At 38.6% G+C, this 26,177-nt stretch overlaps 1 protein-coding gene across 5 annotated transcripts in view; it reads left to right on the forward strand.

Annotated features, from left to right (window-relative positions):
- The window catches only part of ZMYM4 (zinc finger MYM-type containing 4), a 181,324-nt gene that overhangs the window by 150,625 nt on the left and 4,522 nt on the right, over window positions 1-26,177 (forward strand). For all 5 annotated transcript variants that reach the window (XM_053576721.1, XM_053576722.1, XM_053576723.1 and 2 more), the window contains 8 exons: window positions 1,234-1,287; window positions 1,677-1,856; window positions 2,547-2,641; window positions 8,891-9,062; window positions 9,226-9,321; window positions 11,953-12,104; window positions 23,441-23,552; window positions 24,096-24,344. In XM_053576721.1, coding sequence (XP_053432696.1) covers window positions 1,234-1,287; window positions 1,677-1,856; window positions 2,547-2,641; window positions 8,891-9,062; window positions 9,226-9,321; window positions 11,953-12,104; window positions 23,441-23,552; window positions 24,096-24,344 — 1,110 coding nt within the window. The remainder of the gene's footprint in view (window positions 1-1,233; window positions 1,288-1,676; window positions 1,857-2,546; window positions 2,642-8,890; window positions 9,063-9,225; window positions 9,322-11,952; window positions 12,105-23,440; window positions 23,553-24,095; window positions 24,345-26,177) is intronic.

Here is a 26,177-nt window from a genome sequence, read left to right on the forward strand (position 1 = left end):
AAAGCAGATTGGTAAAACTTTAAATAAACAAATATTTATATTTATTTGAATATAAAAACTTTGAAATATATAACTTTGAATAAATATAAAATGGGCGGCACCTATGGCTTAGTGAGGCGGCACCCCGTATACTGAGGGTGGCAGGTTCAAACCTGGCCCTGGCCAAACTGCAACAAAAAAATAGCCGGACGTTGTGGCGGGCACCGGTAGTCCCAGCTACTCGGGAGGCTGAGGCAAGAGAATCGCCTAATCCTAGGAGTTGGAAGTTGCTGTGAACTGTGTGATGCCACGGCACTCTACCGAGGGTGATAAAGTGAGACTCGCATGTCTTTACAAAATAAATAAATAAATATATGTTTGTATTATAGTAAAAAAATTTTTTTTCCAAATAGCATAAGAGTGCCTGCTACTTGGGAGGGAGGGTAAGGCAAAAGGATCGCTTGAGCCCAGGAGTTGAAGCTAGCCTGGGCAACATAGTGAGACTTCATCTCTAAAAAAAAACAAGCACAGGAATGTTATAAACAAAGTAAACATCCCTATTGCCATGATTTCTTTCGTACTGCTACTTAGAAGTATAGCTACTATAGTGATCTAAGTGAATTTACCACTAATGAGTTCAGGCGTGATGGCTCATGCCTGCAATCCCACCACTCTGGGAGGCCCAGGCAGCTTGAGCTCACAAGTTAAAGACCAGACTAAGCAAGAGCATGATCCTGTCTCTACTAAAAATAGAAAAACTGAGGCAAGAGGATCACTTGAGTCCAAAGACTTTAAGGTTGCTAAAAGCTATGATGCCATGGCACGTAAAAAAAAAAAAAAAAAAAAACTGGGCACAGTGGCTCACTCCTGTAATCCTAGCACTCTGGGAAGTTGAGGTGGGTGGATTGTTTGAGCTCAGGAGTTTCAGACCAGCTTGCACAAAAGCAAGACTCCTTCTCTACTAAAAATAGAAAATCTGAGGCAAGGGGTCACTTGAGTCCAAAGAGTTTAAGGTTGCTAAGAGCTATGATGCCATGGCACTCTACCTAGGGTGATAGCTTGAGACTGTCTTAAAAAACAAAACACAAAATTACTACTGATGCCTAATTTTATTAATGAATTGTTCTTTCTGTATATAAAATCTATTTACTTAGAACTCTGTAGTATGATTGATATATATAGTTCAGTCATTTCATTTGAGATAAAGTTTGTTGTTTATAAATTGTTTTATTATGTGCTTTTCTTTCTCTTTAGGATCTCAAACTTCTGAGCAAGAACTCTTCCTAGACACCAAGATATTTGAAAAAGGTTTGTAGTTGTAAATATTATTTTGTTAATTAGAAATAACTACCCTCTTTCAGTAAAAGAAACCTATAAGGTATTGGTGCCCTTGGATTTAATATTGGTAATTTTAGCTATTTGTAAGGGGTGTCAAATATCTGTGATGTGTGCTAATTCGTGAGAATAATCAGAGCTATCTTGAGTATTTTAAGGATTGAGATAATGCCTTGAAGTGTTTACCAACAATATGAGTCCAATTCTGTGAGGACTTAGGAATAAGTTATTTTATTCTTGAGTGTACCTATTTAATTATCCCAGAACTGTAAGTTTTTGGTATTCAGAAGTTTAGGAAGGTTTCTGAGCCTGTCAAGAACCTATCATATTTTGAGGGGTTGTTTGTTACCTGTATATTTCAGACCAAGGAAGTACATACAGTGGTGATCTTGAATCAGAGGCAGTATCAACTCCACACAGCTGGGAGGAAGAGCTGAATCATTATGCCTTAAAGTCAAATACTGTGCAAGAGGCTGATTCAGAATTGAAGCAGTTCTCAAAAGGGGAAACTGAACAGGATCTGGAAGCAGATTTTCCATCAGGTTTGTGCAAAGTACCTGTCTGCCAAAAGTCCTTTGTTTTTCAAGATTGGTACAACTCTTAATGATGTTGTTTAAGCAATTGTAGTATGTTAGAAATAATAATCTAGGACACACATGGTCCTTGCCTTTGTAGGTGTTAATTAGTCCTTTCTTTTTTTTTTTTGAGACAGAGCCTCAAGCTATCACCCTGGGTAGAGTGCTGTGGCATCACAGCTCATAGCAACCTCCAACTCCTGGCTTAAGTGATTCTCTTGCCTCAGCCTCCCAAGTAGCTGGGACTATAGGCACCCACCACAACACCTAGCTATTTGGGGGGTGGGGGGTGAGAGTGGGTTGCAGTTGTCATTGTTTTTTGTCAGGCCCAGGCTGGATGGCGCCTTAGCCGCTTGAGCTACAGGCTCAATAGCCTTAGCCGCTTGAGCTTATAAGTGGTTAATTTGGCTTAAAATTTTTTTAACCTTTCCCACAGTAACTAATCAACCCAAAAGTTCTTGGTTTTTCTTGATTGTTCATTTTCATTAAGTGCTGTATCCTTGGTTTTATTGAAGTATGTAAGTGAAATTCTTGATTTATTGCAAATAAAATAATAGATACAGTGATGATTACCTGATGTTTCTCTTCCCACTCTAAATCTTCATTTAAACTTGTGAGTTATTTACCTCACATTGTGTTTTCTGCTGATTATTATAGAATCCTTTGACCCTCTTAATAAAGGACAGGGAATCCAGGTGCGTTCCCGAACAAGACGACGACACAGAGATGGTTTCCCCCAGCCAAGACGAAGAGTAAGCAGCAGCTTAATTTTCCTAGAATTCTCTTTCCATCGTTCTCCAATCATTTATTAGTTCCGCTATTTACATAACTCTGTAACAGCCAGAGTCAGGAAGCTGCATATGTTATTTTGCAACCTCGTGTTTTTGTGCTTTTTGTTTTGTTTCTTGAATTCAAGAACCTTGTCTTTTATTAACCTTTCTTTCGGCAGGGTGTTTTTCTTTTTTTGTTGTTTCAGTAATTGAGAAAGCTTTTTGTGATTTTTTTTATTTTCTCTTTTTAAAAGTTTCTAAATTTAACTTTTTACATGTCATAATACTGAGGTTCACTATTTTATATAGTACAGTATAAAAGTTTGGGGCCGTTTTCCATATTGACAGGGTTTTCCCTTGTTAAAGTTGAAAGAATAATACCCTTTTAAAAAATGTTAGCTATATTGAGTTGTAATTACATTTACAGATTTATTTATAAGTTCTAAGGGTATAATTTGATAGACTTTAGCAAACATGTGTGGCATATGTAACTACTACCATTAATATGAACAATTTTCGTTGTGCCAAAATGTTATTACCTTTAGTAAGTAGTCAGTCCCTCTGGCCGCTAGTAACTACTAAGCTATTGTGCAGATCAACGCAAAATGGTACTGTTTTGCCTTTTCTAAAATTTTATATAAATGGAATCATATAACATATAGTCTTCCGTGTCTAGGTTTTTTCACGTAGGATGTTTTGAGATTTATCTGTCGTTTGATGTTACAGTAGTTGGTTCATTTTTTTTCTGAGTAGCATCTCATTGTATGGATACACCATAGTTTTTTCAGCTGTTTATGTTTATCAGGTGATGGAAATTTAGATTGTTAACAGTTTGGTGCTTTTTTGAATAAAATTTATTGAAATTATGAACATTCTAGTATAAATCTTTGTATTAAACATGTTTTCATTTCTCTTGAGGCAAGAGTTCTAGGAATGGAATTGATAGGATTTATAGTATGTGTATTTTTAACTTTATTAAAGAACTGTCAGACTGATTTCCAGTTTTCTTTCTATAGTAGGTGTACCATCTTACATTCTTACTAGCAGTATATGACTGTTCCATAACTTCATGACTTTGCTAACACTTAGTATTGTGGATTTTTAATTTAAACCATTCTAGTGAATGTGTGGTGGTGTCTCATTGAGGCTTTTATTGTGTTTCCCTAATGACTAATGATGTTGAGCATCTTTTTTATGCATATTTACCATTTGTGTATTTTGTTTGGTTAAGTGTTTATTCAAATCTATTGTATATTTCTTCATTTTTTTATTGTGTTGGTTTCCATCTTACTGAGTTGTAAGTTTTGTTTGTTTGTTTGTTTGTTTTGAGACAGATTTTTACTCTGTCCTTCTGGGTAGAGTGCCATGGCGTTATACAGCAACCTCAAACTCTTGGGCTCAAGCAATCCATTTGCCTAAGCCTCCCAAGTAGCTGGGACTACAGGCACTTATTACTGGCTAGTTTTTCTATTTTTTTAGTAGTGACAGGGTTTTGCTCTTCTTAGGCTGATCTTGAACTCATGAGCTTAAGCAGTCCACTTGCCTCGGCCTCCCAGAATGCTAGCATTACAAGTGTGAGCCACTGCATGCAGTCTAGTATTCTTTATTATGGATATAATCTCTATTTGATAAGAGCAAATATGTTTATCGAAGTATTAAGTCATACACTTAGAACTTATAAATTGTTAAATGTAATATAACACAATAGTTAATTAAAAAATAAAGAATATTTTGTTACCTCCTGAATAGATTTTAATTTTGAGAAAGTTTATTAACTTTTGTTATAGTTTATGAGGAGCTGCTGAAAGACTTTACAGGTTGTTATAGTTTATGGATCTTGCCTTTTAATATATTGTCTGAAAACTTTGTCTAACTCATGGTACCTAAGCTAGTGTCTTACATGTTCTTCTATAAGTTTTATAATTTTAGCTTTTATCTTCATGATCTATTTTCAGGTAATTTTCATGTGTGAGTTGAAGCAAGGGTTAAGGTTTATATTTTTGTATATGGATATCCAGTTATTCTAGCACTGTTCTTGTACCAGCCTATCCTTTCTCCACTGAGTAACATGGGAACTTTGGTGATAATCAGCCGTATACTGTGGGTGTATTTCAGAAACTTTCCATTGTGTTCCATTGATTTATGTCTATTTTCATACTAGTATCAAGTGTCTTAATTACTATTACTGTACAAGAGCCTTGAAATTAGGAAGGTAAATCCTCCAACTTTGTTCCCCTTTCTCTTTTTCTTTTTTTGAGACAGAGCCTCAAGCTGTTACCCTGGGTAGAGTGCTGTGGCATCACAGCTCACACAACCTCCCAACTCCTGGGCTCAGGTGATTCTCCTGCCTCTGCCTCCCAAGTAGCTGGGACTACAGGCGCCTGCCACAATGCCCAGTTATTTTTTGGTTGCAGCCGTCATTGTTGTTTGGCAGGCCCAGGCTGGATTTGAACCCACCAGCTCAGGTGTATGTGGCTGGCACCTTAACTGCTTGAGCCACAGCACCGAGCCTGTTAGCTCTTTTTGTGTTGCTTAATTTGAGTTCTCTGTAGATCCTAGTCATCCAGCTTTTGTCCCATTCATGATATGCAAGTATCTTTTCCCATTCTGATCATTATCTATTTGCTTTGGTTGTTGTCTCCTTCCCCACACTTTCTTGGAGGATTTTTATGTTTTATGCCTTAGATTTAGATTTTTTTTTTCTTTTTAGAGACAGAGTTTCACTTTGCCACCCTTGGTAGAGTGCTATGGCATCACAGCTCACAGCAACCTCCAGCTCTTGGGCTTAGGTGATTCTCTTGCCTCAGCCTCCCAAGTAGCTGGAACTACAGGCACCTGCCACAACGTCCAGCTAATTTTTTGTTGCAGTTTGGCTGGGGCTGGGTTTGAACCCGCCACCCTCAACATATGGGGCCGGCGCCCTACTCACTGAGCCACAGGTGCTGCCCTGTTCCCCTTTTTCTAAATTGTCATCTGTATGTCCATATAAATTTTAGAATCAACATGTTAGTTTCTGCAAGAAAGACTTCTGGAATTTTGATTAAGGCTGTCTTGAGTCCATAGATCAGAGAATTGTCATCTTAGCAGTTTTTCATCTAATACATAAACATGCTGTATTCTTCCATTATTTAGGTCATCTTCAACTTCTCTCAGTAGTGTTTTTTTTTGAGACAGCCTCAAGCTGTCGCCCTGGTAAGAGTGCTGTGGCATCACAGCTCACAGCAACCTCCAACTCCTGGGCTCAAGTGATTCTCCTGCCTCTGCTTCCCAAGTAGCTGGGCCACAGGCGCTTGCCACAACACCTGGCTATTTTTTGGTTGCAGCTGTCGTTGTTTGGCAGACCCGTGCTGGATTCGAACTTGCCAGCTCAGGTGTATGTGGCTGGCACCTTAGCCGCTTGAGCCACAGGCACTGAGCCTCACAGTGGTGGTGGGTTTTTTTTTTGGCCAGGGCTGGGTTTAAACCCACCACCTCCGGCATATGGGGCTGGCGCCTTACTCCTTTGAGCCACAGGGACTGCCCCTCAGTAGTGTTTTATGTGGTTCATTTTACCAGTCTTCTTATATTCTATTAAATTTATTTCATAAGTATTTAAAATATTTTGATGCTGTTGTAAATAGTATTATTTTTTAATTTCATTTTTTGGTGTTCCTCATTAGTGTATAGAAATAAAGGTGATTACTTTATGTGTTATCACTTTGTTCAACTAAAATATTTTGGATTTTCTACCAAGAAAATCATACCTATAAAAGTAGACAGTTTTACTTTTTCTATTCTAATCTGAATACAGTTTTTTCTCTTTCTTTAAATTTTTCTTGCTTTATTAAACTAGCAAGGATCTTCAGTACTATGTTGACTATTAATAGTGAATATAGACTTTTTTTTCCAATTCTTAAGGAAAAAGGGTATAGTCTTGCAGCATTGGATATTACTACAGGTTTCTTTTAGATGGCCTCTGTCAGTCGTTGAGGAAGTTCTTATAATTTACTGAAAGTCTTACGATCAGGTATTGAACTTTGTCAGGGGGATTTCTTGCATTATTGAGATGATTATCTGGCTTTCCTTTTTGAAGGCTGTTAAAATAGGGAAACCTTTTGATGATTTTCAAAAGATTAACTTAATTTTGCATTCGTGGGATAACCTTTTTAATGGTTGATTAATTTTTTATATTGCTGGATTCAGTTTGCTAAGATTTTAAGTGTTTAAGCTGTTGATCTATATTTTTATTGTAGTGACTTTATCTGGTTTAATATCAGGGTATTGATGACATCATAAAACGAGTTAGTATTTTCCTTTTCTATTTTCTGAAATATTTATATAATTTTTTTGCTTTTATTTTTATCTATCTATCTAAGATGGAGTCTCCCTTTTGCCCTCAGTAGAGTGCTATGGCTTCATAGTTCACAGCACCCTCAAACTCCTGAGCTCAAGTGATCCAGTTGCCTCAGCCTCCCAAGTAGCTGGGATTACAGATGCCCAATGCAATGCCCCACTATTTTTAGAGAACAGGGTCTCACTCCTGCTCAGGCTGGTCTCAAATTTATAAGCTCAAGCAATCCACCCACTTCAGCCTCCCAGAGTGCTAGGATTATAGGTGTGATCACCACACCTGGCCCCTGTATAATTTTTTTAAACCATGATAGAATTCAGTAGTTAAGGAATTGGGATTTGGAGTTTGTTGAGGGAAAGTTTTAAACTATTAAGTCTATTTCTGTGGCTGTTCAGGTTGTCTGTTTCTTTTAGAGTAAGTTTTGTTAGTTTTTGTCTTTTTTTTTTTTCTGGTAGAGACAGAGTCTCACTGTACCGCCCTCGGGTAGAGTGCTGTGGCGTCACACGGCTCACAGCAACCTCCAGCTCTTGGGCTTACGCGATTCTCTTGCCTCAGCCTCCCGAGCAGCTGGGACTACAGGCATCCCACCACAACGCCCGGCTATTTTTTGTTGCAGTTTGGCCGGGGCTGGGTTTGAACCCGCCGCCTTCGGCATATGGGGCCGGCACCCTACTCACTGAGCCACAGGCGCCGCCCCGTCTTTTTTTTTTTTTTTTGAGACAGAGTCTCACTCTGTCATTATAGCTCACAACAACCTCAAACTCTTGGGCTCAAGTGACCCTTATACCTCAGTTTCCCGAGTAGCTGGGACTGTAGGCACCAGCCACAATATACTGCTAATTTTTTTATTTATAGTAGAGATGGTGTCTTACTCTTGCTCAGGCTGGTCTAGAACTGTTGAGCTCAAGTAATCTGCCCACCGCAGCCTCCCAAAGTTCTAGAATTACAAGTGTGAGCCACTGTACCCATAAACTAGACATTGCCCTAGTTTATGTCTTTCAGGAAATTTGTTTATCTTAAATTGTGGAATTTATTGGCCTGGACTAGATTATAGACTTTTTTTTTTTTTTTAGTTCCTGTTGTAGCATTTTAATACCGTAAATAGTCCTACATAAGTTAAGCTCCTGCATAAGTTAAGCTCCATCAGCTCCATTTAGCTCCGTCATAGAAATGTTAGTATTTTTTTTTTCATTTTCAAAGTTCAAAATATTTTCCGATTGCATTTGTGGTTTCTTCTTTGACCCATAGAGTTGTTTATTTTTTGGAGAAATGTTGTGGATATACTTTCATCATTGGTTTCTTATTTAATTCCTCTGTAGCTAAAGAATTTGTTGAGGCTTTTTGTAGCCCAGAATATGATCTATTCATATGTGCCATTAAAATGACCTGAGTGATAATAACAAGTTATCCCCACTTCATTGAATCTGGAACGTTGTAAATACCCAAATGTTTGTAATCCCTCAGTAGCCACGCTTGTGTGCAGACTCTTCACCTCTGCCAGCCTCGACACTGTGCAGCACCCTACCCCAAGCCCCCAAGTATGCACCACTGTGCCCCTGCTAGGAAATGCCACAACCCCAGCCAAGGTGGAGGTGGGATTAGGCGCCTGCTGGTGAGTAGACTGGCCATGCAGGTGGGCACAGCTATCCTGAGCCTAGGAAGTGCGGGCCTTACTGACCTCTGATTACTGCAATCTTCTGTATTTAAACTTTTTTTTTTTCCTCTTCATGTGGATTGGATCTACTCTCTAAAGGCCTTTCTAGCTCTGAGAACTTCAAATCTTTAGGATGTAGAATTAAATTGCCTATTCCATAAATGTATGTGCTTTCTCCTTTAAGAATCCTCTTTCTTAAAGATCTAACGCTAAATTTTATATGTATAAATTTTTGGAATTCTTACAGGGACGGAAGAAGTCTATAGTGGCTGTGGAGCCCAGGAGCCTAATTCAGGGAGCTTTTCAAGGGTGCTCAGTGTCTGGAATGACACTGAAATACATGTATGGGGTAAATGCCTGGAAGAACTGGGTTCAGTGGAAAAATGCCAAGGAAGAACAGGGGGATCTAAAATGTGGAGGTAAATACATAGCATGGATTTGTGTCTTGATTTAGGTAAGGGGAAATAGAAACAAAGTCATAAATTATTCAAAAGCGTTAAATTTTAGGTAAAATTAAAATCATAAAACTTTAGTTTTATTTAAATTTTTATTTAAACTTTTCATTTATTTTTCTCTTGTCAGGAGTTGAACATGCCTCATGTAGCCCATGTTCTGACCCTATAGGAAGTGCTCAAGACCAGGCACTCTCTCAAGAATCCTCAGACCCAGGATGTAAAGGTAAAACATATTTCTCTCCATTTTGTAGGAATTATTTATAATTATTATTGATTAAAATTTGTGAATTGAATGTTTAGAGGAGTTTCCAACCTGCAGCCAGAAGCCAGTGCTGACTTTGTGAGGATTTTTTTTTTGCTTATCTGTGGTGTCAAATTTATCATGAAAAGTATGCATGGACCTTTTTTTCCCTGCTAATCCGCTTTCTTTAGTGTTCGTATGTTTAATGTGTGGCCCAAGACAACTCTTATTCTTCCAGTGTGTCTCAGAGGAAACAAAAACAGTTGGATACTCCTGGTTTAAAGTTTTTTGAAGTTTGGAGTCTTAAGGTTAGAAATAGAAATTTCTTACCCTCAATTTCAAAGATATTATAAAGTTTTTCTTTGGAACATGGTTTTATTGTGCACATATAAGAAATTTTGTTTCATCTCTAACACTGTGGATGTGGCTCAGCATATATCTTCTTGAGTCCGATGTCTGTATAGTAACCATATGGAACCCCATGTAAGATTTTCTTTTTTGAAAAAAATACTGGAAAAGCCTTGCTTTAGAACCTGTAGGAATTTTTGCTAACAGTGAGATCTGTATAACTGACAATGTTTGTGGGTTTTACTTCAGCTTCCAGGAAATTGGAAATCATATAAACATTTCAGATAAGGCCAGGCACAGTGGCTCATGCCTATGGTCTTAGATAGGAGGATGAGTTGGGAGAATTGCCTCAACTAAGGAGTTTGAGACCAGTCTGAGCGAGAGTGGGACCCCATCTCTACTAAAAGAGAAATTAGCTGGGTGTTGTGGTGGGTACCTATAGTTCCAGCTACTTGGGAGGCTGAGGCATGAGGATCACTTGAACCCAAGAGTTTAATGTTGCTATGAGCTATGACGACACCATGATAGTTTTCCCAAGGTGACAGAGTGTGACTGTGTCTCAAAAAAAGTGTTTTTTTTTTTTTTTTTTAAATAAAACAACAGTATAGACATTTTAAGACCTACATTAGTTTTTAGTTTTTGCTCTTTCTACATCCTGTCATAAATTTTTGTTTCAATTTATTATTTTCTTTTTATTGACTGTGTTGTATATAAGATGCTTATATAGATAGTCTTTTTGGAATGAGATGGTGCAGGTATGGATGACTAACAACATAACTAGATTTTTGCCACTTTGCCAACTGTAAGTACATACTTTTCTCTTATCATATATGCTCTTGGCCTCACCTGAGTCAGCCCTGCTAGTTTTGGGGTGCATGTAACTCCTCTTATTGCAGCAGTTAGTGATTGCTCTGGGCTGACTGACTCATGGAGTTCCTACAGATCAAATGTAATCTGTGTGCTCCAGGGTTATGTAAATATACTTGTTACTGGGGTTTATTAGGCTCTTCACTGCCCACTTTGAGCTACAAACTACCCATTTCTATTATTTATCCAGAAAATCATTACTAAGTATCTATTATGTACTAGGTATGGTGCTAGGTACTAGGATGACAAGGTCAAAGATAGCCCTTGTTCTCACGTGGTACCACTTTCCTTGTGCAAAACCAACTTGGGAGCTCAAGTGTGTGCACTCTTGTGTAAATACAGAAAAGCAATGATTAGATTAGAAGAGGTGTTTTACTTCTAACCTCATGGTAGTGATCAATTATTGCAGTAGGACCTCTACAAATCAAATTAGATGACTTCCTTGTTCAAAATTAATTTATTTCTTCATTGTCTTCAACATCCTAATATGATATACGTGTATGAAGCTAATTGTTAATCTGCCTCCACCTGCCCTTCTTCCCTTTTTTCCCATACACCTAAGTCTCCTAAACCTCTTTACCTTTGTGGCCTATCAAATGCATTGCTATATTCTGGCATTCCAAGAACTTGAGGATGTTATATGTTATTTGAAGTATTCTGTATTCAAATAAATCTGAGCTTAAGAAACTTAACACCTAAATCTCCTGAACCTTTTCACCTTTGTGGCCTAGCAAATAGAATACTGTATTCTGGCATTTCCAAGAACATGAGAATGTTTTGAATTATTTGGTATTCAAATAAATCAGAGCTTAAGAAAGTTAGACAGTATTCTTTTTACAGATATTCTCAAGAGCTTTTAATGTACCATCAGGCTCTATGAATTCCTCAGAGATGACATAGTGTCTTGTGTTTGCTAAATTTATCAGATCTTAGAAACCCACCAGTTTTTTCCAGTTCTTACATAAGACTAGCATTTTGTGGTGTAACTTTGGGATATCTTTTTGTATCCTCAGATTGGAGTTCTTTGCATGTCTGCCTGTTTAACGCTTCATCTCATTTTAAGGTCTAGCACCAGTGTTACACCCTCCAAATCGAAGCTCCTTTTCTATTAGATTATCCTTCATTTTATAGAATCGTGTTGTTGTTATAGAAAACCTCTATTATAACACCTGTTGTACTGTATGCACTGCATTCTCTTTTTTTTTTATTATCTGCGTTGTCTTTGTTTCCTTAACTAAAATAGCCTTGAGATCAGAGTCTGTTTTTAAGCTGTGTATCCACTGGTGGATACCACAATGTTTGGGGCAAAGTAGTATTGAATGTTTATTCATTTAATCAGGTAGTTTTACTGTGTTTGTTATAAATCAATGTTTCAAATATTTTCTACCTTTCTACCAGTCCGCTCTGTGAAACTCAAGGAAGATATTCTGTCCTGCACTTTTGCTGAATTGAGTTTGGGTTTATGCCAGTTTATCCAAGAGGTGCGGAGACCAAATGGTGAAAAATATGATCCAGACAGTATCTTATACTTGTGCCTTGGAATTCAACAGGTATCAAATTAAACAATTACTATAAAATTAATTGCATTTTTAATGAGAGAACATGTGCACTAAGCTGAATAATTATAATGTACTTGGCATTGCTTCTATACTGCCTTCTTTTTGAGACAGAAACTCACGGTGATAACAGCAACCTCAAACTCGTGGACTCAAGCAATTCTCTTGCCTTAGTCTCCCAAGTAATAAGGACTACAGGCACCTGCCACAATGCCTGGCTATTTTTAGAGATAGATCTTTCTCTTTGTCAGGCTGATCTTGAATTCTTGAGCTCAAGCCATCCACTCTCCTTGGCTTCCCAGAGTGCTAGGTTATGGGCATAAGCCTGACCCGATATACTCCCTTCTTAATGAACCTCTGACCCTAATATAAAAGTCTTGATCAGCCCAAGCCACACAGCAAGACTTTGTCACTACAAAAACAGAATAAGTAGCCAGGTGTGGTGGTATGCACCTGTAGCACCAGCTACTCAGGAGACTGAAGCGGTAGGATCACCCAAGTCCAGGAGTTTGAGGTTGCAGTGCGCTTATGATAACCGCTGCTGTATTCTTATCTGGGTAACAGAGTGAAAACCTGTCTCAAAAAAACTTTTTTTTAATGTCTTGATCGCATAGCCTTTTGTAAACTAAATTGAGACTATTAATAATAGAAATTGTACATGGTGTATTTTATAGGTAAATAGACAAAAAGAGCATAAATAGCAATTCACAAAAGAAACAACGTGAATGACTATGTTGTATGTGTGTGCGTGTGTATAAATATAAATCATGTAGTTTCATTTTTTAAATTCAAAATTCAATTGAAACAGTAGGTACAGCATTTTTATTTTGTCTATCACATTGGCGAAGATCAAAAATTATAACACCTTGTTGATTAGAGTTTTGTGAAGTGGGGGTCCATCTGCATAGCAATGGTATTTAGTACATACTTTCTTGAAAGCAGTTTGAGCGTGTGTTTCAGGAAAATTTTTAAATTTTCATATTCTTTGGGTGGTAATTCAGCTTTTGCAAGTCTATTATATATATACTATCTGAAGTCCAGATATTATCCCACAAAATTGGATATAACCTCAGTGTCCACCAAAGTGTGATTATCAGGGACATTACAACATATTCATAAAATTTTATATTATGTAGGCAAAAAAAATTGTTCACCAAGTGGCTTTTAGTAACATAAAAATCTTAATATTTAAAGCATTAATGAACAAAATAAGAGTATAAATGATACCTAATAAAATGAAACATAAAATGTTTATAGTGGTTACCTCTGGGTGGTAGAACTCTGTAAGTTATTGATTTTCTTGTTTTCTCTTTTTGTCAAATTTCTTCCATTTGTATGGTGGGCATTATGTGTACATACTATATTTAGGCATTTCTTTGCACCATATGCATTTTTTTGCAGTTTGCTTTGCTCAATGGAGATATTCCTCCATGTCAGTGTAACTCCAACTCCTTCCTTTAAAAATGTGTGTAATATTGTAGAATTTTTGAATATACTGGTTATCTCTCTTTAAAATTTCTCTTTAAGATATTCAGGTTGTTTTTCTCTCTTTGTTTACCATTCTCTTCCCCTCCACCCAGGAGTATGTTTAATTAAATTTAATGGATTACAGTTAAGTCAGGATTTATTCATTAGTCAGACTTAATTTATTTCTCTTGTACGAATGACACTTTCTAGTTCAGTATACTAATACATATTCTTTTTTTTTTTTGATTTCTGTTTTTTTCTAATATATATTCTTGATTGTTAACATACAGTTGCACATTTTATATTTAAATGTAATAAGTATTTAAAAACTAATACTCTTATTTTTAATTGTTAATTGAAAAATTATAGATGTTTTGGGGTTACAAAGTGATGTTATGAGTTATGAATACAATGTTGAATAGTTAAAGCAAGCTAAATATTCACCACCTCAAATACTTTTTGTGGTGAGAATATTTGAGATTTAGTTTTAGCATTTTTGAAATGTACAACACACTGTTATTAACTGTGTTCACCGTGCTGTGCCATAGATCTCAGGAAAAACACACTTACTCCTTCTGAGACTTTGTACCCTTTGATCATCATCTCCCCGGCATATACACAGACACACCCCAACTCCCACCGCTACCCAGCTTCTGGTAACCATCCTTCTGTTCTCTGTGTCTGTGAGTTTGTTTGAGATTCTACACATCAGTGCAGACATGCAGTATTTGCCTAGCTTATTTCACTTAGCATAAAGTTCTCCGTTTCCATCCGTGTTGTTGCAAATGACAAGACTTTCCTCTTCTTTAAAGGCTGAATAGTATTCCATTGTATATTTATACATTTTCTTTATCCATTCATCTGTTAGTTGTCACTTAAGTTGATTCCATAACTCTGCTATTTTGAATCGGAGTGTAAATGAACATGGAAGTGCAGACAATCTTTATGACAAGTGGATTTCAGATATTTGGGATAAATACCTAGAATTGAGATTATTGGATCACAGGGTAGTTTTAGTGTATTATTAAATATCCATAAAGGCTATAGTAATTTACATTCCCACTAACAGTGTACAAGAGTTTTCTCTTTATCTTTGCTATTAAAAACAGTGCTTCAGGCTCGGTGCCTGTAGCTCAAGCGGCTAAGGCGCCAGCCACATACACCAGAGCTGGCAGGTTCGAATCCAGCCCGGGCCTGCCAAACAACAATGACAACTACAACCAAAAAAAAAAAAAAAAATAGCCAGGTGTTGTCGCAGGCACCTGTGGTCCCAGCTACTTGGGAGGCTGAGGCAAGAGAATCGCTTAAGCCCAAGAGTTGGAGGTTGCTGTGAGCTGTGAGGCCATGGCACTCTACCTAGAGCAACAGCTCGAGGCTCTGTCTTAATAAAAAAAAAAAAAGCTTCAGTAAATAGTTTGTTGTGTACCATATGAACTAGTACTTTTACCAGATTAAAACATTTATTTTTTCAATATTAAGATTATTTTCAGGTTATTCCCCAGAATGGTTATAATGATTTTCAGTCTTTCCAAAAGTGTGTATGAATGTACCTTTCTTGAATCCTCTTTCACACACTCCTCTTTTTAATTTTTGTTATTTTAATGGGCAAAATAACCATTTTGTGGCTTCATTTTGTATTCTGTCAATTTTTGTAAAGTCAAATGTCTTTTATCTTGTTAGTCATTTGAAAAAAAAAATTTTTTTTTTTTGAGACAGAGTCTCACTATGTAGCCCTCCGTAGAGTGCTGTGACATCACAGCTCATGGCAACCTCAAACTCTTGGGCTTAAGCTATTCTTTTGCCTCAGCCTCTCAAGTATCTAGGACTACAGGTGCTCGCCACAACACTCGGCTATTTTTTGGTTGTAGTTATCATCTTTGTTTGGCAGGCCTGGGCTGGGTTCAAACCCTCCAGCTCTGGTGTATGTGGCAGGCACCCTAGCTGCTGAGCTACAGGCACCAAGCCTGGATTTTTTCATTTCTATTTGTAGGATAACTTTTTTACGTTGGGAATATTCTAATACGAGTGTTGAAAATAAAATTTTCTAGTTTTCTCTGCCTTTTAGTTTTTATGTTATATTTTGTCATTTAGAAGTTTTCTTTAAGGCCAGGCATGGTGGCTCATGCCTGTAATCCTAGCACTCTGGGAGTCCTCGGCAAGTGGATTGCCTGAGCTCAGGGGTTCAAGACCAGCCTGAGCAAAAACAAGACCCCGTTTCTATTAAAAATAGAAAAATTAGCCAGGCATGGTGGCGCATGCCTGTGGTCCCAAGTATTTGGGAGGCTGAGGCTTGAGCCCAAGAGTTGGAGGTAGCTGTGAGCACTCTACCAAGAGTGACAAAGTGGGACTCTGTCTCCAAAAAAAATAAATTAAAAAAGAAAAAGAAATTTTCTTTATAGTTGCAGGGTTTTCTGTGTTGCTGGTATGGTCTTCCTACTTGAGTACTTAAATTTAAATTTTTATAAATTTCTAAAATATTTGTGTTTTTAGATGTCTTAATCCATCTGAAATTCATTTTCTGTACATGATCCAGATCTGATGAACAGTACTTCTGATGGGTAGTGAAATATGCAAGCAGCATTTATTTCCCCATGGAAGTGAAAGGGCACCTTTGTTTTAATTTCTGATTATATTATGATCCAAAGTTATTATTTTTTTTTTTTTTGGCCGGGGCTGGGTTTGAACCCGCCACCTCCGGCATATGGGACCGGTGCCCTACTCCTTGAGCCACAGGCGCCGCCCGATCCAAAGTTATTTTTTAAATTAAGAAATGAGAATTTGGGATGGTGCCTGTGGCTCAAGGAGTAAGGCGCCGGTCCCATATGCTGGAGGTGGCGGGTTCAAACTCAGCCCCAGCCAAAAACCACAAAAAAAAAGAAATGAGAATTTGACTCGGTGCCCATAGCACAGTGGTTACGGTGCCAGTCACATACACCAAGGCTGGCGAGTTTGGACCCAGCCCGGGCCACCTAACAATGACAACTACAACAAAAAATAGCTGGGCGTTGTGGCGGGCACCTACAGTCTGGGCTACTTGGGAGGCTGAGGCAAGAGAATCACTTCAGCCCAAGAGTTTGAGGTTGCTGTGAGGTGTGATGCCATGACACTCTACCAAGGATGACAAAGTGAGACTGTCTCAAAAAAAAAAAAAAAAGGAAGAAAGAAATTGTTTTTTAGTTTCTTTTTTTTTAAATTTATTTAATTATTTTTTTGTAGAGACAGAGTCTCACTGTACCGCTCTCGGGTAGAGTGCCGTGGCGTCACACGGCTCACAGCAACCTCTAACTCTTGGGCTTACGCGATTCTCTTGCCTCAGCCTCCCGAGCGGCTGGGACTACAGGCTCCTGCCACAACGCCCGGCTATTTTTTTGTTGCAGTTTGGCCAGGGCTGGGTTTGAACCCGCCACCCTTGGCATATGGGACCGGTGCCCAACTCACTGAGCCACAGGCACCGCCCATTTTTTAGTTTCTTTCAACAAAAATTTATTGAGCACTTTCTATGAATTATGCAGGCATCTTGCTTAAAGGTGAAATTTCAAACAGGCCTGTACGCTTGAATTTTGTTCAGATTAAAAGACAGTTTTATCAATACAGATGCCAAGGATTAAGATGTGATGGTTGTGCTGGTTATTAATATACTAATAGCTTGAATATATTTAAGACATGCATGGTCATTGCAATCTTTTTTTTTTTTTTGTAGACACAGAGTCTCACTTTATCGCCCTCGGTAAAGTGCTGTGGTGTCACACAGCTCACAGCAACCTCCAACTCCTGGGCTTAGGTGATTCTCTTGCTTCAGCCTCCTGAGTAGCTGGGACTACAGGTGCCCGCCACAATGCCCGGCTATTTTTTTGTTGTTGTTGCAGTTTGGCTGGGGCTGGGTTTGAACCCACCACCCTCAGCATATGGGACTGGCACCCCACCCACTGAGCCACAGGCGCCGCCCCATTGCAATCATTTTAATAAAGACATTTGAGTACTTTACATGCCAGATACTCTGTTATCTATAAAATATGCTAAAATTTATGAGCTAAATTATAAGTCTGCTTAAGTTTTTTCTAGTGTATTCACTCTATTGTTTATATTACTAAATAATTTTATATATTAATAGTATTAAAAAGAGGTTTAAGGGCAGCACCTGTGGCTCAAAGGAGTGGGGCACCGGCCCCATATACCAGAGGTGGCGGGTTCAAACCCGGCCCCAGCCAAAAACTGCAAAAGATATAAAAAGAGGTTTAAGTTAACAAACAGTTGTCAAATGATCATTATAGGCAGTAAATATTTTGAACCCTTTAGCATTCTTTTTTTTTTTTTTTTTGAGACAGAGCCTCAAGCTGTCACCCTGAGTGCCATGGCATCATAGCTCAGAGCAACCTCCAACTCCTGGGCTTAAGCGATTCTCCTGCCTCTGCCTCCCAAGTAGCTGGGACTACAGGCACCTGCCACAATGCCAGGCTATTTTTTGGTTGCGGCTGTCATTGTTGTTTGGCAAGCCTGGGCTAGAATCAACCCTGCCAGCTTAGGTGTATGTGGCTGGTGCCTTAGCCACTTGAGCCACAGGTGCCAAGCCCCCTTTAGCATTCTTGACAAAAAATAAACTTTCCTAAGAGTTTGAGGTTGCTGTGAGCTGTGACTCCATGGCAGTCTACCCGTCTACCCAGGGTGAGAAAGTGCTATCTCAAAAAAAATAAATAAAAATAATTTTCCTTCATGTCGCGAATTTTAAAAGGTTAGTTAATGTTGGCATCTTAAAAGTGCCTTTCTTCTGATAATAAAAATAACTATGCTAATTATAAGAAATTTTGGGCGGCGCCTATGGCTCAGTGAGTAGGGTGCCGGCCCCATATGCCGAGGGTGGCGGGTTCAAACCCAGCCCTGGCCAAACTGCAACAACAACAACAAAAAAAATAGCTGGGCGTTGTGGCGGGCGCCTGTAGTCCCAGCTGCTCGGGAGGCTGAGGCAAGGGAATCCCGTAAGCCCAAGAGTTAGAGGTTGCTGTGAGCCGTGTGACGCCACGGCGCTCTACCCGAGGGCGGTACAGTGAGACTCTGTCTCTACAAAAAAAAAAAAAAAAGAAAAGAAATTTTAAAAATACAGAAAAGTGTAACAACCAACTCCTTGTCCACCACAGTGAAATCAGCTTAAACAAAATCATTTTTTAAGTATGTTCTTTTTACTAGACATACCATGATCACCTTTGTATCATGACTTATAATACATTGATGTCATTTATTTTATCCGTCCCCTTAAGATTGTTTTTTTCTGTGCTAAACAGTGCTTTGTTGAATATCTTTTTTTATACATATGTTTCTACACTGGCTAATTATTTCTTTAGGATACATTTTTTTTTTTTTTTTTTGTAGAGACAGAGTTTCACTTTATTGCCCTCGGTAGAGTGCCGTGGTGTCACACAGCTCACAGCAACCTCCAACTCCTGGGCTTAAGCGATTCTCCTGCCTCAGCCTCCCAAGTGGCTGGGACCACAGGTGCCCGCCACAACACCTGGCTATTTTTTTGTTGCAGTTTGGCCGGGGCTGGGTTTGAACCTGCCACCCTCGGCATATGGGGCCGGCGCCCTGCTCACTGAACCACAGGTGCCGCCCCTAGGATACATTTTTGTAAGTGAAATTTCTGGAGCAAATACATAAACTGCCTTTATTTTAGATTTTTACTGTAAGACAGTTAATATTCCCATTGTCAGTCTGCTTACCACATCTTCATCTAAATTGAGAATGCTCTTAGTTCATAGTATTACCCTACATAACCAAGAATTACTGTCCAGCATGTGTAAAAACCACCTATACATCAATAAAATAATACAGCAGCAGAGAAGAAAATGGCAAAAGATCCAAATAGTCAAGTAGCAGAAGAAAACAACAGATGGTTAATAGACACAATGTAATAGATAACACTTAGGGATCATTTACTATATATATTGTTCACTGATGTCAGCCCTTTACATATATTAATTCATGTAATCGTTAGAGTGACCTTATGAAGTGTAGGGACTGTTATATTTTTCATTTATTAATCTTTTATTTTCATTCTCATGGTAGCATACTTTGAGTCATAAAATCTTTTTCTTTTTAATGAAATTCAATTTATTTCCTGTGTTGTTGGTGTCACATCTAGGAATCCATTTCCCAATTCAAGGTAGATTTACCCCCGTGTTTTGTTCTCTTCAGAGAGTTTTATGGTTTTAGCTCGTATATTTAGGTCACTGATTTATCTGGTATGAGGTGGGGGGTCTACCTTCATTTTTTTCTGTAGGTCAATATCCAGTTCTTCTAATACCCTTTGTTGAAGAGACTGTTCTTTACCCATTGAATGGTATTGACCCTTGTAGAAAATCATTTGTCCAAATATATATATATATATATATATATATATATATATATATATATATATATATATATATAGTTTTTTTGTTTGTTTTTGTCCAGGCCTAGGTTTGAATCCACCACCTCCAGTATATGAGGCCAGCGCCCTACTCCTTTGAGCCACAGCCGCCATCCTCATTTGTCTAAATATTTATGGGTTTAGTTTGGACTCTGAATTCTAATCCTTTGGTCTCAATGCTATTCCTAGGGTAGTACAGACTCTTTTTTTTTTTTTTTTTTTTTTGTAGAGACAGAGTCCCACTTTATGGCCCTCGGTAGAGTGCCGTGGCCTCACACAGCTCACAGCAACCTCCAACTCCTGGGCTTAAGCGATTCTCTTGCCTCAGCCTCCCAAGTAGCTGGGACCACAGGCGCCCGCCACAACGCCCGGCTATTTTTTGGTTGCAGTTTGGCCGGGGCCGGGTTTGAACCTGTCACCCTCCATATATGGGGCCGGCGCCTTACCGACTGAGCCACAGGCACTGCTCGATATACAAATGATTTTTATGTGCTGCTTGCATCTTGCAACTTGGATAAATTCACTTCTTAACTCTAATAATTAGTTTTTCTGTAGATTCTTTAAGATTTCCTATGTATAGGATTCTGTCATCTGCAAATAAAAGTAGTTTTACTTCTTTCCTTCCTATTCTTGCCTAAGTGCTCTAAGATTTCCAGTGCAGTGTTGAACGGGAATGGCAAGAATAGGCATTCTTGTTTCATTTCTGATCGAAGGGCAAAAGTGATTTTTTTTAATTAAAAAAAATGTATTTTGTATGTACTGATGTATGTTTGCATAAAAATATAAAATTACCTTTTTTTTTTTTTGAGACAGAGTCTTTTTGTGTGTGTGTGTGTGTGTGTGATTTTTGGCCGGGGCTGGGTTTGAACCCGCCACCTCGGGCATATGGGACTGGCACCCTACTCCTTGAGCCACAGGCACCGCCCCTTTGAGACAGAGTCTTATTTTGTCGCCCTCAGTAGAATGCCCTGGCATCATAGCTCACAGCAACCTCAAACTCCAGGGCTCAAGCGATTCTCTTGCCTTAACTTTTCTATTTTTAGTAGAGATGGGGTGGGGGGCTCCTTGCTCTTGCTTAGGCTAGTCTCAAACTCCTGAGCTCAAGCAATCCACCCATCTCAGCCTCCCAGAGTGCTAAGATTATAGGCATGAGCCACTGCTCTTGGCCCTAAACGCACCTTTACATATTTATAAAGGAATTTTCTTTCTTTCTTTCTTTTTATTTTTATATATTTATTTGAGATAGAGTCTCACTTTGTCTCCCTTGGTAGAGTGCTGTGGCATCATAGCTCACTGTAACCTCACGCTCTTGGGCTGAAGTGATTCTCTTAACCTCAGCCTCCCAAGTAGCTAGGACAACAGGTGCCCGCCACAACACCTGGCTATTTTTCTTTTAAAGACGAGGTCTTGCTCTTTGCTCAGGCTGGTCTCAAGCTCCTGAGCTCAGGCAGTCCATCCACCTCAGCCTCCCAAATTGCTAGAATAACAGGCATGAGCCACTGTGCCCCACTGGAATTTTCTTAAAGATTAAAAATATCCTGGCATATTAATAATAGTTGACTTTGTGTGGTGAGTTTGAATAATCTCTTTTCCACTTTTTTCTGTATTTTAAACTTTTTCTATAGTGAGGATATATTTTTAACTTTGAAAATGATTTTTATTAACAGAACAAAAAGGAGGAATGCTATTCAACAACAAAACTGTAATTTGGCAATAAGATCATAAATTGCCTTTGAAGAGGCCTCATAAAAAAATTCAGACTGAGGCTTGGTGCTGGGCTCCTGCCTGTAATGTTGGCACTTGGAGAGGTCTAGGTGGGAGCATAGCTTGAGTGTGGGAATTTGAGACCAGCCTGAGCCACATAGTCCTCCTCTCTGCAAAATGCAAAAATAAATTTAGCCAGGTTCATCTTTATACTCCCAGATTTGGAAGGCTGTAGCAGGAAGATCACTTGAGCTCAGGAGTTGGCTGCTACAGCGAGCTATGTATGATCGAATCACTGCACTCACGTATCACAAGTGACAGAGTGATACTCTGTCTCAAAATAAAGAAAAATGCACATTAATGTGGTAATCTTTATTAGCCAAAATAAATTGCAATGGGAATAGCTCCAAATCATACATGGATAGAATGGAGAAAACTAAGGTAACCATGGATAAATAAATTTAAAATACCACATTTGGGGCGGTTCCTGTGGCTCAGTGAGTAGGGCGTCGGCCCCATATACCGAAGGTGGTGGGTTTGAACCTGGACCTGGCCAAACTGCAACAACAACAAAAATAGCCGGGTGTTGTAGCGAGTGCCTGTAATCCCAGCTACTCAGGAGGCTGAGGCAAGAGAATCACCTAAGCCCAAGAGCTGGAGGTTGCTGTGAGCTGTGACACCACAGCTTTCTACCGAGGGTGATAAAGTGAGACTCTGTCTCTAAAAAACAAACAAACAACCCCTTCACACACACATTTTAAAAGCACCAAAAGGTTCGCACATGCAATTATATGCTGTCTCGTGTTCTGCAGTTGCTCCTTGTATTTCCCTGTCTCATTTGACTTTATCTAACCTGTACCCTCAATGCATTCTCTGCGCAGCCCCAGCCCAGCTTTTCCCAACTCCAGAAAGAACTAGGAAGAGAAAGCTAATTGCGTTTTTTAACTCTACTCAAACTGTTCTTTGTGTTCTGTCCTGTAGTATGGTTGTTGATGGCTTTAATTAACATAGTTTAATGTCCTGTAATTAGACTAGAACTTTTTGAGGGCTAGGTTTTGAGCAGAGAGTTCAGAGCTGTATTACAAGACTCCAAATAAATAGCTTATAAATTTGGGTTTCTTTAGGTCGCCTGACACTATCTAACTGTATTATTTCAAGAAATGTCTTCTATCTAGGGTTAAAAAGAAATTTCTGAGAACACATTTGCAGTTATATATTATGAGTCAGGAAAAAATGATTAGGAAAATATGTGTTAGAATTTATTTTTACTATATCAGTTTTAGGAAATGAGTAAAAGGTTCTTGAAATAGTTTTTCTGTATCATCCAAGTTTTCAAAAGGAAATGAAAAACTTTACCTTGCAGGCTTAGTGCTCAAGATAATGTCAGTTAACATGAAGGAAACCTCTAACTTGAATCCTGGTATTTTAACGTATTCCTACAGTACTTAAGAGGTTGAACATGTTTCACAGTCTTGTAATGGCAAAAATTAATGCTAAACTATGGTAGAACACCTATAACTTGACCACCCAAGGGACTATGATGAACTGGTCAATTTATAGGGTTGGTCAAAATGAAGAACGAGGCCAACTGGACTGATGTGCACACGTGCTACATGTCTGTGAACCTCAGGTCAACTTAAGGAGGTGGTCACTGTAGGGAGACTGTCAGCTATAGAGGTTCTACTATATTTCTTACAACGTAGTTTAAACTCGTATTTTCTTTGTATCAACGTGTGTATTCTTTTTTTTTTCCTTGTAGTACCTGTTTGAAAATGGTAGAATAGATAATATTTTTACTGAGCCCTATTCCAGATTTATGATTGAACTTACCAAACTCTTGAAAATTTGGGAACCTACAATACTTCCTAATGGTAGGATGATTTTTTATTTTGACTGTTTTATGATCTACCTTCTTAAATTGCTTAAGTTTTATGATTATCTTTATATAAATTGTTCATTTTATATTTCTATCTTGATTTATAACATTTGGACTTTTAGAAAAGGAAGTCTTTGGTTTACTGTTGATTGTTTAGAACTGTGCATGTATAGATACTAATTGCTGAAGATTAAAAATAACTTGAGATTATATTTACCTTTATACACATAGACACCATTTTTAACCTGGTAGTGTTGTTAAAGCTACAGTGGGCCTTTTTCAGTAGTTTAATGTGTACAATGAACTGGTGGTTAAGACAGTTTTAGTCCTTATTCTCTAATTGTTTCTGACCAGGACAGTTCATCAGACAAATCCATAATCCACTCTTGGTCTCAGGCTCTCACTTCTGCACAAGGAAAAGGGACAAAGCAAGGAGGAATTAGTCTTTCTGTTCGTATATTCCTGTCCTAGAGTTGGAGAGATGGGTTAGTCCTCTTAGGGGCTCAGCAGTGTTTCTTGCCTCTCTTCCCCTGCCCAGGTTACATGTTCTCTCGCATTGAAGAAGAGCATTTGTGGGAGTGCAAACAGCTGGGCGCCTACTCACCAATCGTCCTCTTAAACACCCTCCTTTTCTTCAATACCAAATACTTTCAACTAAAGAATGTTACTGAGCACTTGAAGCTTTCTTTTGCCCATGTGATGAGACGGACCAGGACGCTGAAATACAGCACCAAGATGACTTATCTGAGGTTCTTCCCACCTTTACAAAAGCAGGAATCAGAACCAGGTCTGTGATGTTGATGGTTAAATTTCTATTTGAAGTCTCATTCATAGTACTGAAATAGAATTACTGCAGAAGGGCAATTGTAAATTCTAGACTTGGAAAATTATAGCTTTATTTTAACATTTAAATGTTTTTCTCTATTGTCAGAGGTGAGTTAAAGACTTGCCTCAAAATAAGAAGCATCATGGCTTGGCGCCTGTAGCTCAGTGGCTAGGGCGCCAGCCACATACCCCAGGGCTGGCGGGTTCGAAACCGGCCTGGGCTGGCCAAACAGTAATGACAACTACAACCAAAAAAATGGCTGGGCATTGTGGTGGGCACCTGCCCCAGCTATTTGGGAGGCTGAGGCAAGAGAATCACTTAAGCCCAAGAGTTGGAGGTTGCGGTGAGCTGTGATGTGACAACACTCTACTGAGGGTGACATAGTGAGACTCTGTCTCAATAAATAAATAAATAAATCAGAAGCATCACATTCTTCAGTGTGTTTGCATTGGCTTTGAAGTAGAGGTTCCAGCTTAATTGGATATAGCCTGAATAACCTACATTTTAAAACTAACCAGGAAATTTTTAGCGTTAAGAATCACTCGTTTATAGGGTATCAGATGAATCAATTGCTAGTTGAAAGAAACCTGTTTAACTTTTAATCTGTTGTTTCTCAGTCTTTTTTTTGACCCAAATCCTTCTTCTTTCTTAACATGGCGAAATTCTGAAGGAACGTAAAAGCTGGCCTAGTCTACTGCTTTTGTACAGTGACAGTTAAGTTTTACAATCTTGCATTCCCAAAACAGCCTACTAAGTAAAAGTTTGGTTTTAATGTTTAAAAAATTAATATTGGCATTAAAGAACTAGAAATGAAATTTATTAATTTTGACCAGAATTGTAAGTTCTGCAATTCTGAAAGTTACTTCCGAGAGTGAAATATCTTTTTTTTTTTTGGCCGGGGCCGGGCTTGAACCTGCCACCTCCGGCGTATGGGGTCGGTGCCCTACCCCTACCCCTTTGAGCCACAGGCGCCGCCTGAAGTATTTTCTTTAATGTAAGAATTTAAAACTACTGACACTAAAATCTGTAAAGAGTAATGGTGACATTCAATATTATGTAAACTTTTTTCTGAATTGTTCCTTTACTTTTAAAAAAAAAAAACATATTAAATTGCTTTTTTACTTAAGTCCTGTTTCCTTAGTTTTGTTCACATGTAATCTACTTTGAGCCAGCCGTGGTGGTTCATGCCTATAATCCTAGGTTCATACGTATAGAGCATTTTGGGGGGCCAAGGTGGAAGGAGGGAGCCCAAGTTCACTATGGGCAACATAGTGAGACTCCGTCTTTAAAAAATAAAGTTAGACATGGTGATGTGCTCCTATAGTCCCAGCTATTCTGAAGGCTGAGGCAGGCAGATCACTTGAGCTCAGGAGTTCAAGGCTGCAGTGAGCTATGATCATGTCACTGCACTCTAGTCTGGGTGACAGAACAAGACCCAGTCTCTTTAAAAGAAAAAAAAAGGAAACTTGAGCAAATACCCAGGAGACACTGGTCCCCTGCGATAGAAATATTTTCAGGTAAAGGGAGACAGCTTCTATTTTCCTGTAGAAGAGCAAGTGGAATCCTTTTTTCCTGCTTTATCTTGCTGATAAGGTCTATTAAAAAGGTCAGGCTGAGAATAGAGATGATAAATACCTTACTTTTTGCCATAGTGCCCCTTCTCTGGTGAGCAGGGGAACATAAATTTCATAGGATAAGGACTTTATTTTGTTTAATACTACAAACCCAGCACTTAGAATAATGTCAGGCACCTGCATAGGAGCTGGACAAGTACAGTAGAACCTTCATAGTTGA

Source organism: Nycticebus coucang, chromosome 22, assembly GCF_027406575.1.
Source record: "Nycticebus coucang isolate mNycCou1 chromosome 22, mNycCou1.pri, whole genome shotgun sequence".
Taxonomy (NCBI): domain Eukaryota; kingdom Metazoa; phylum Chordata; class Mammalia; order Primates; family Lorisidae; genus Nycticebus; species Nycticebus coucang.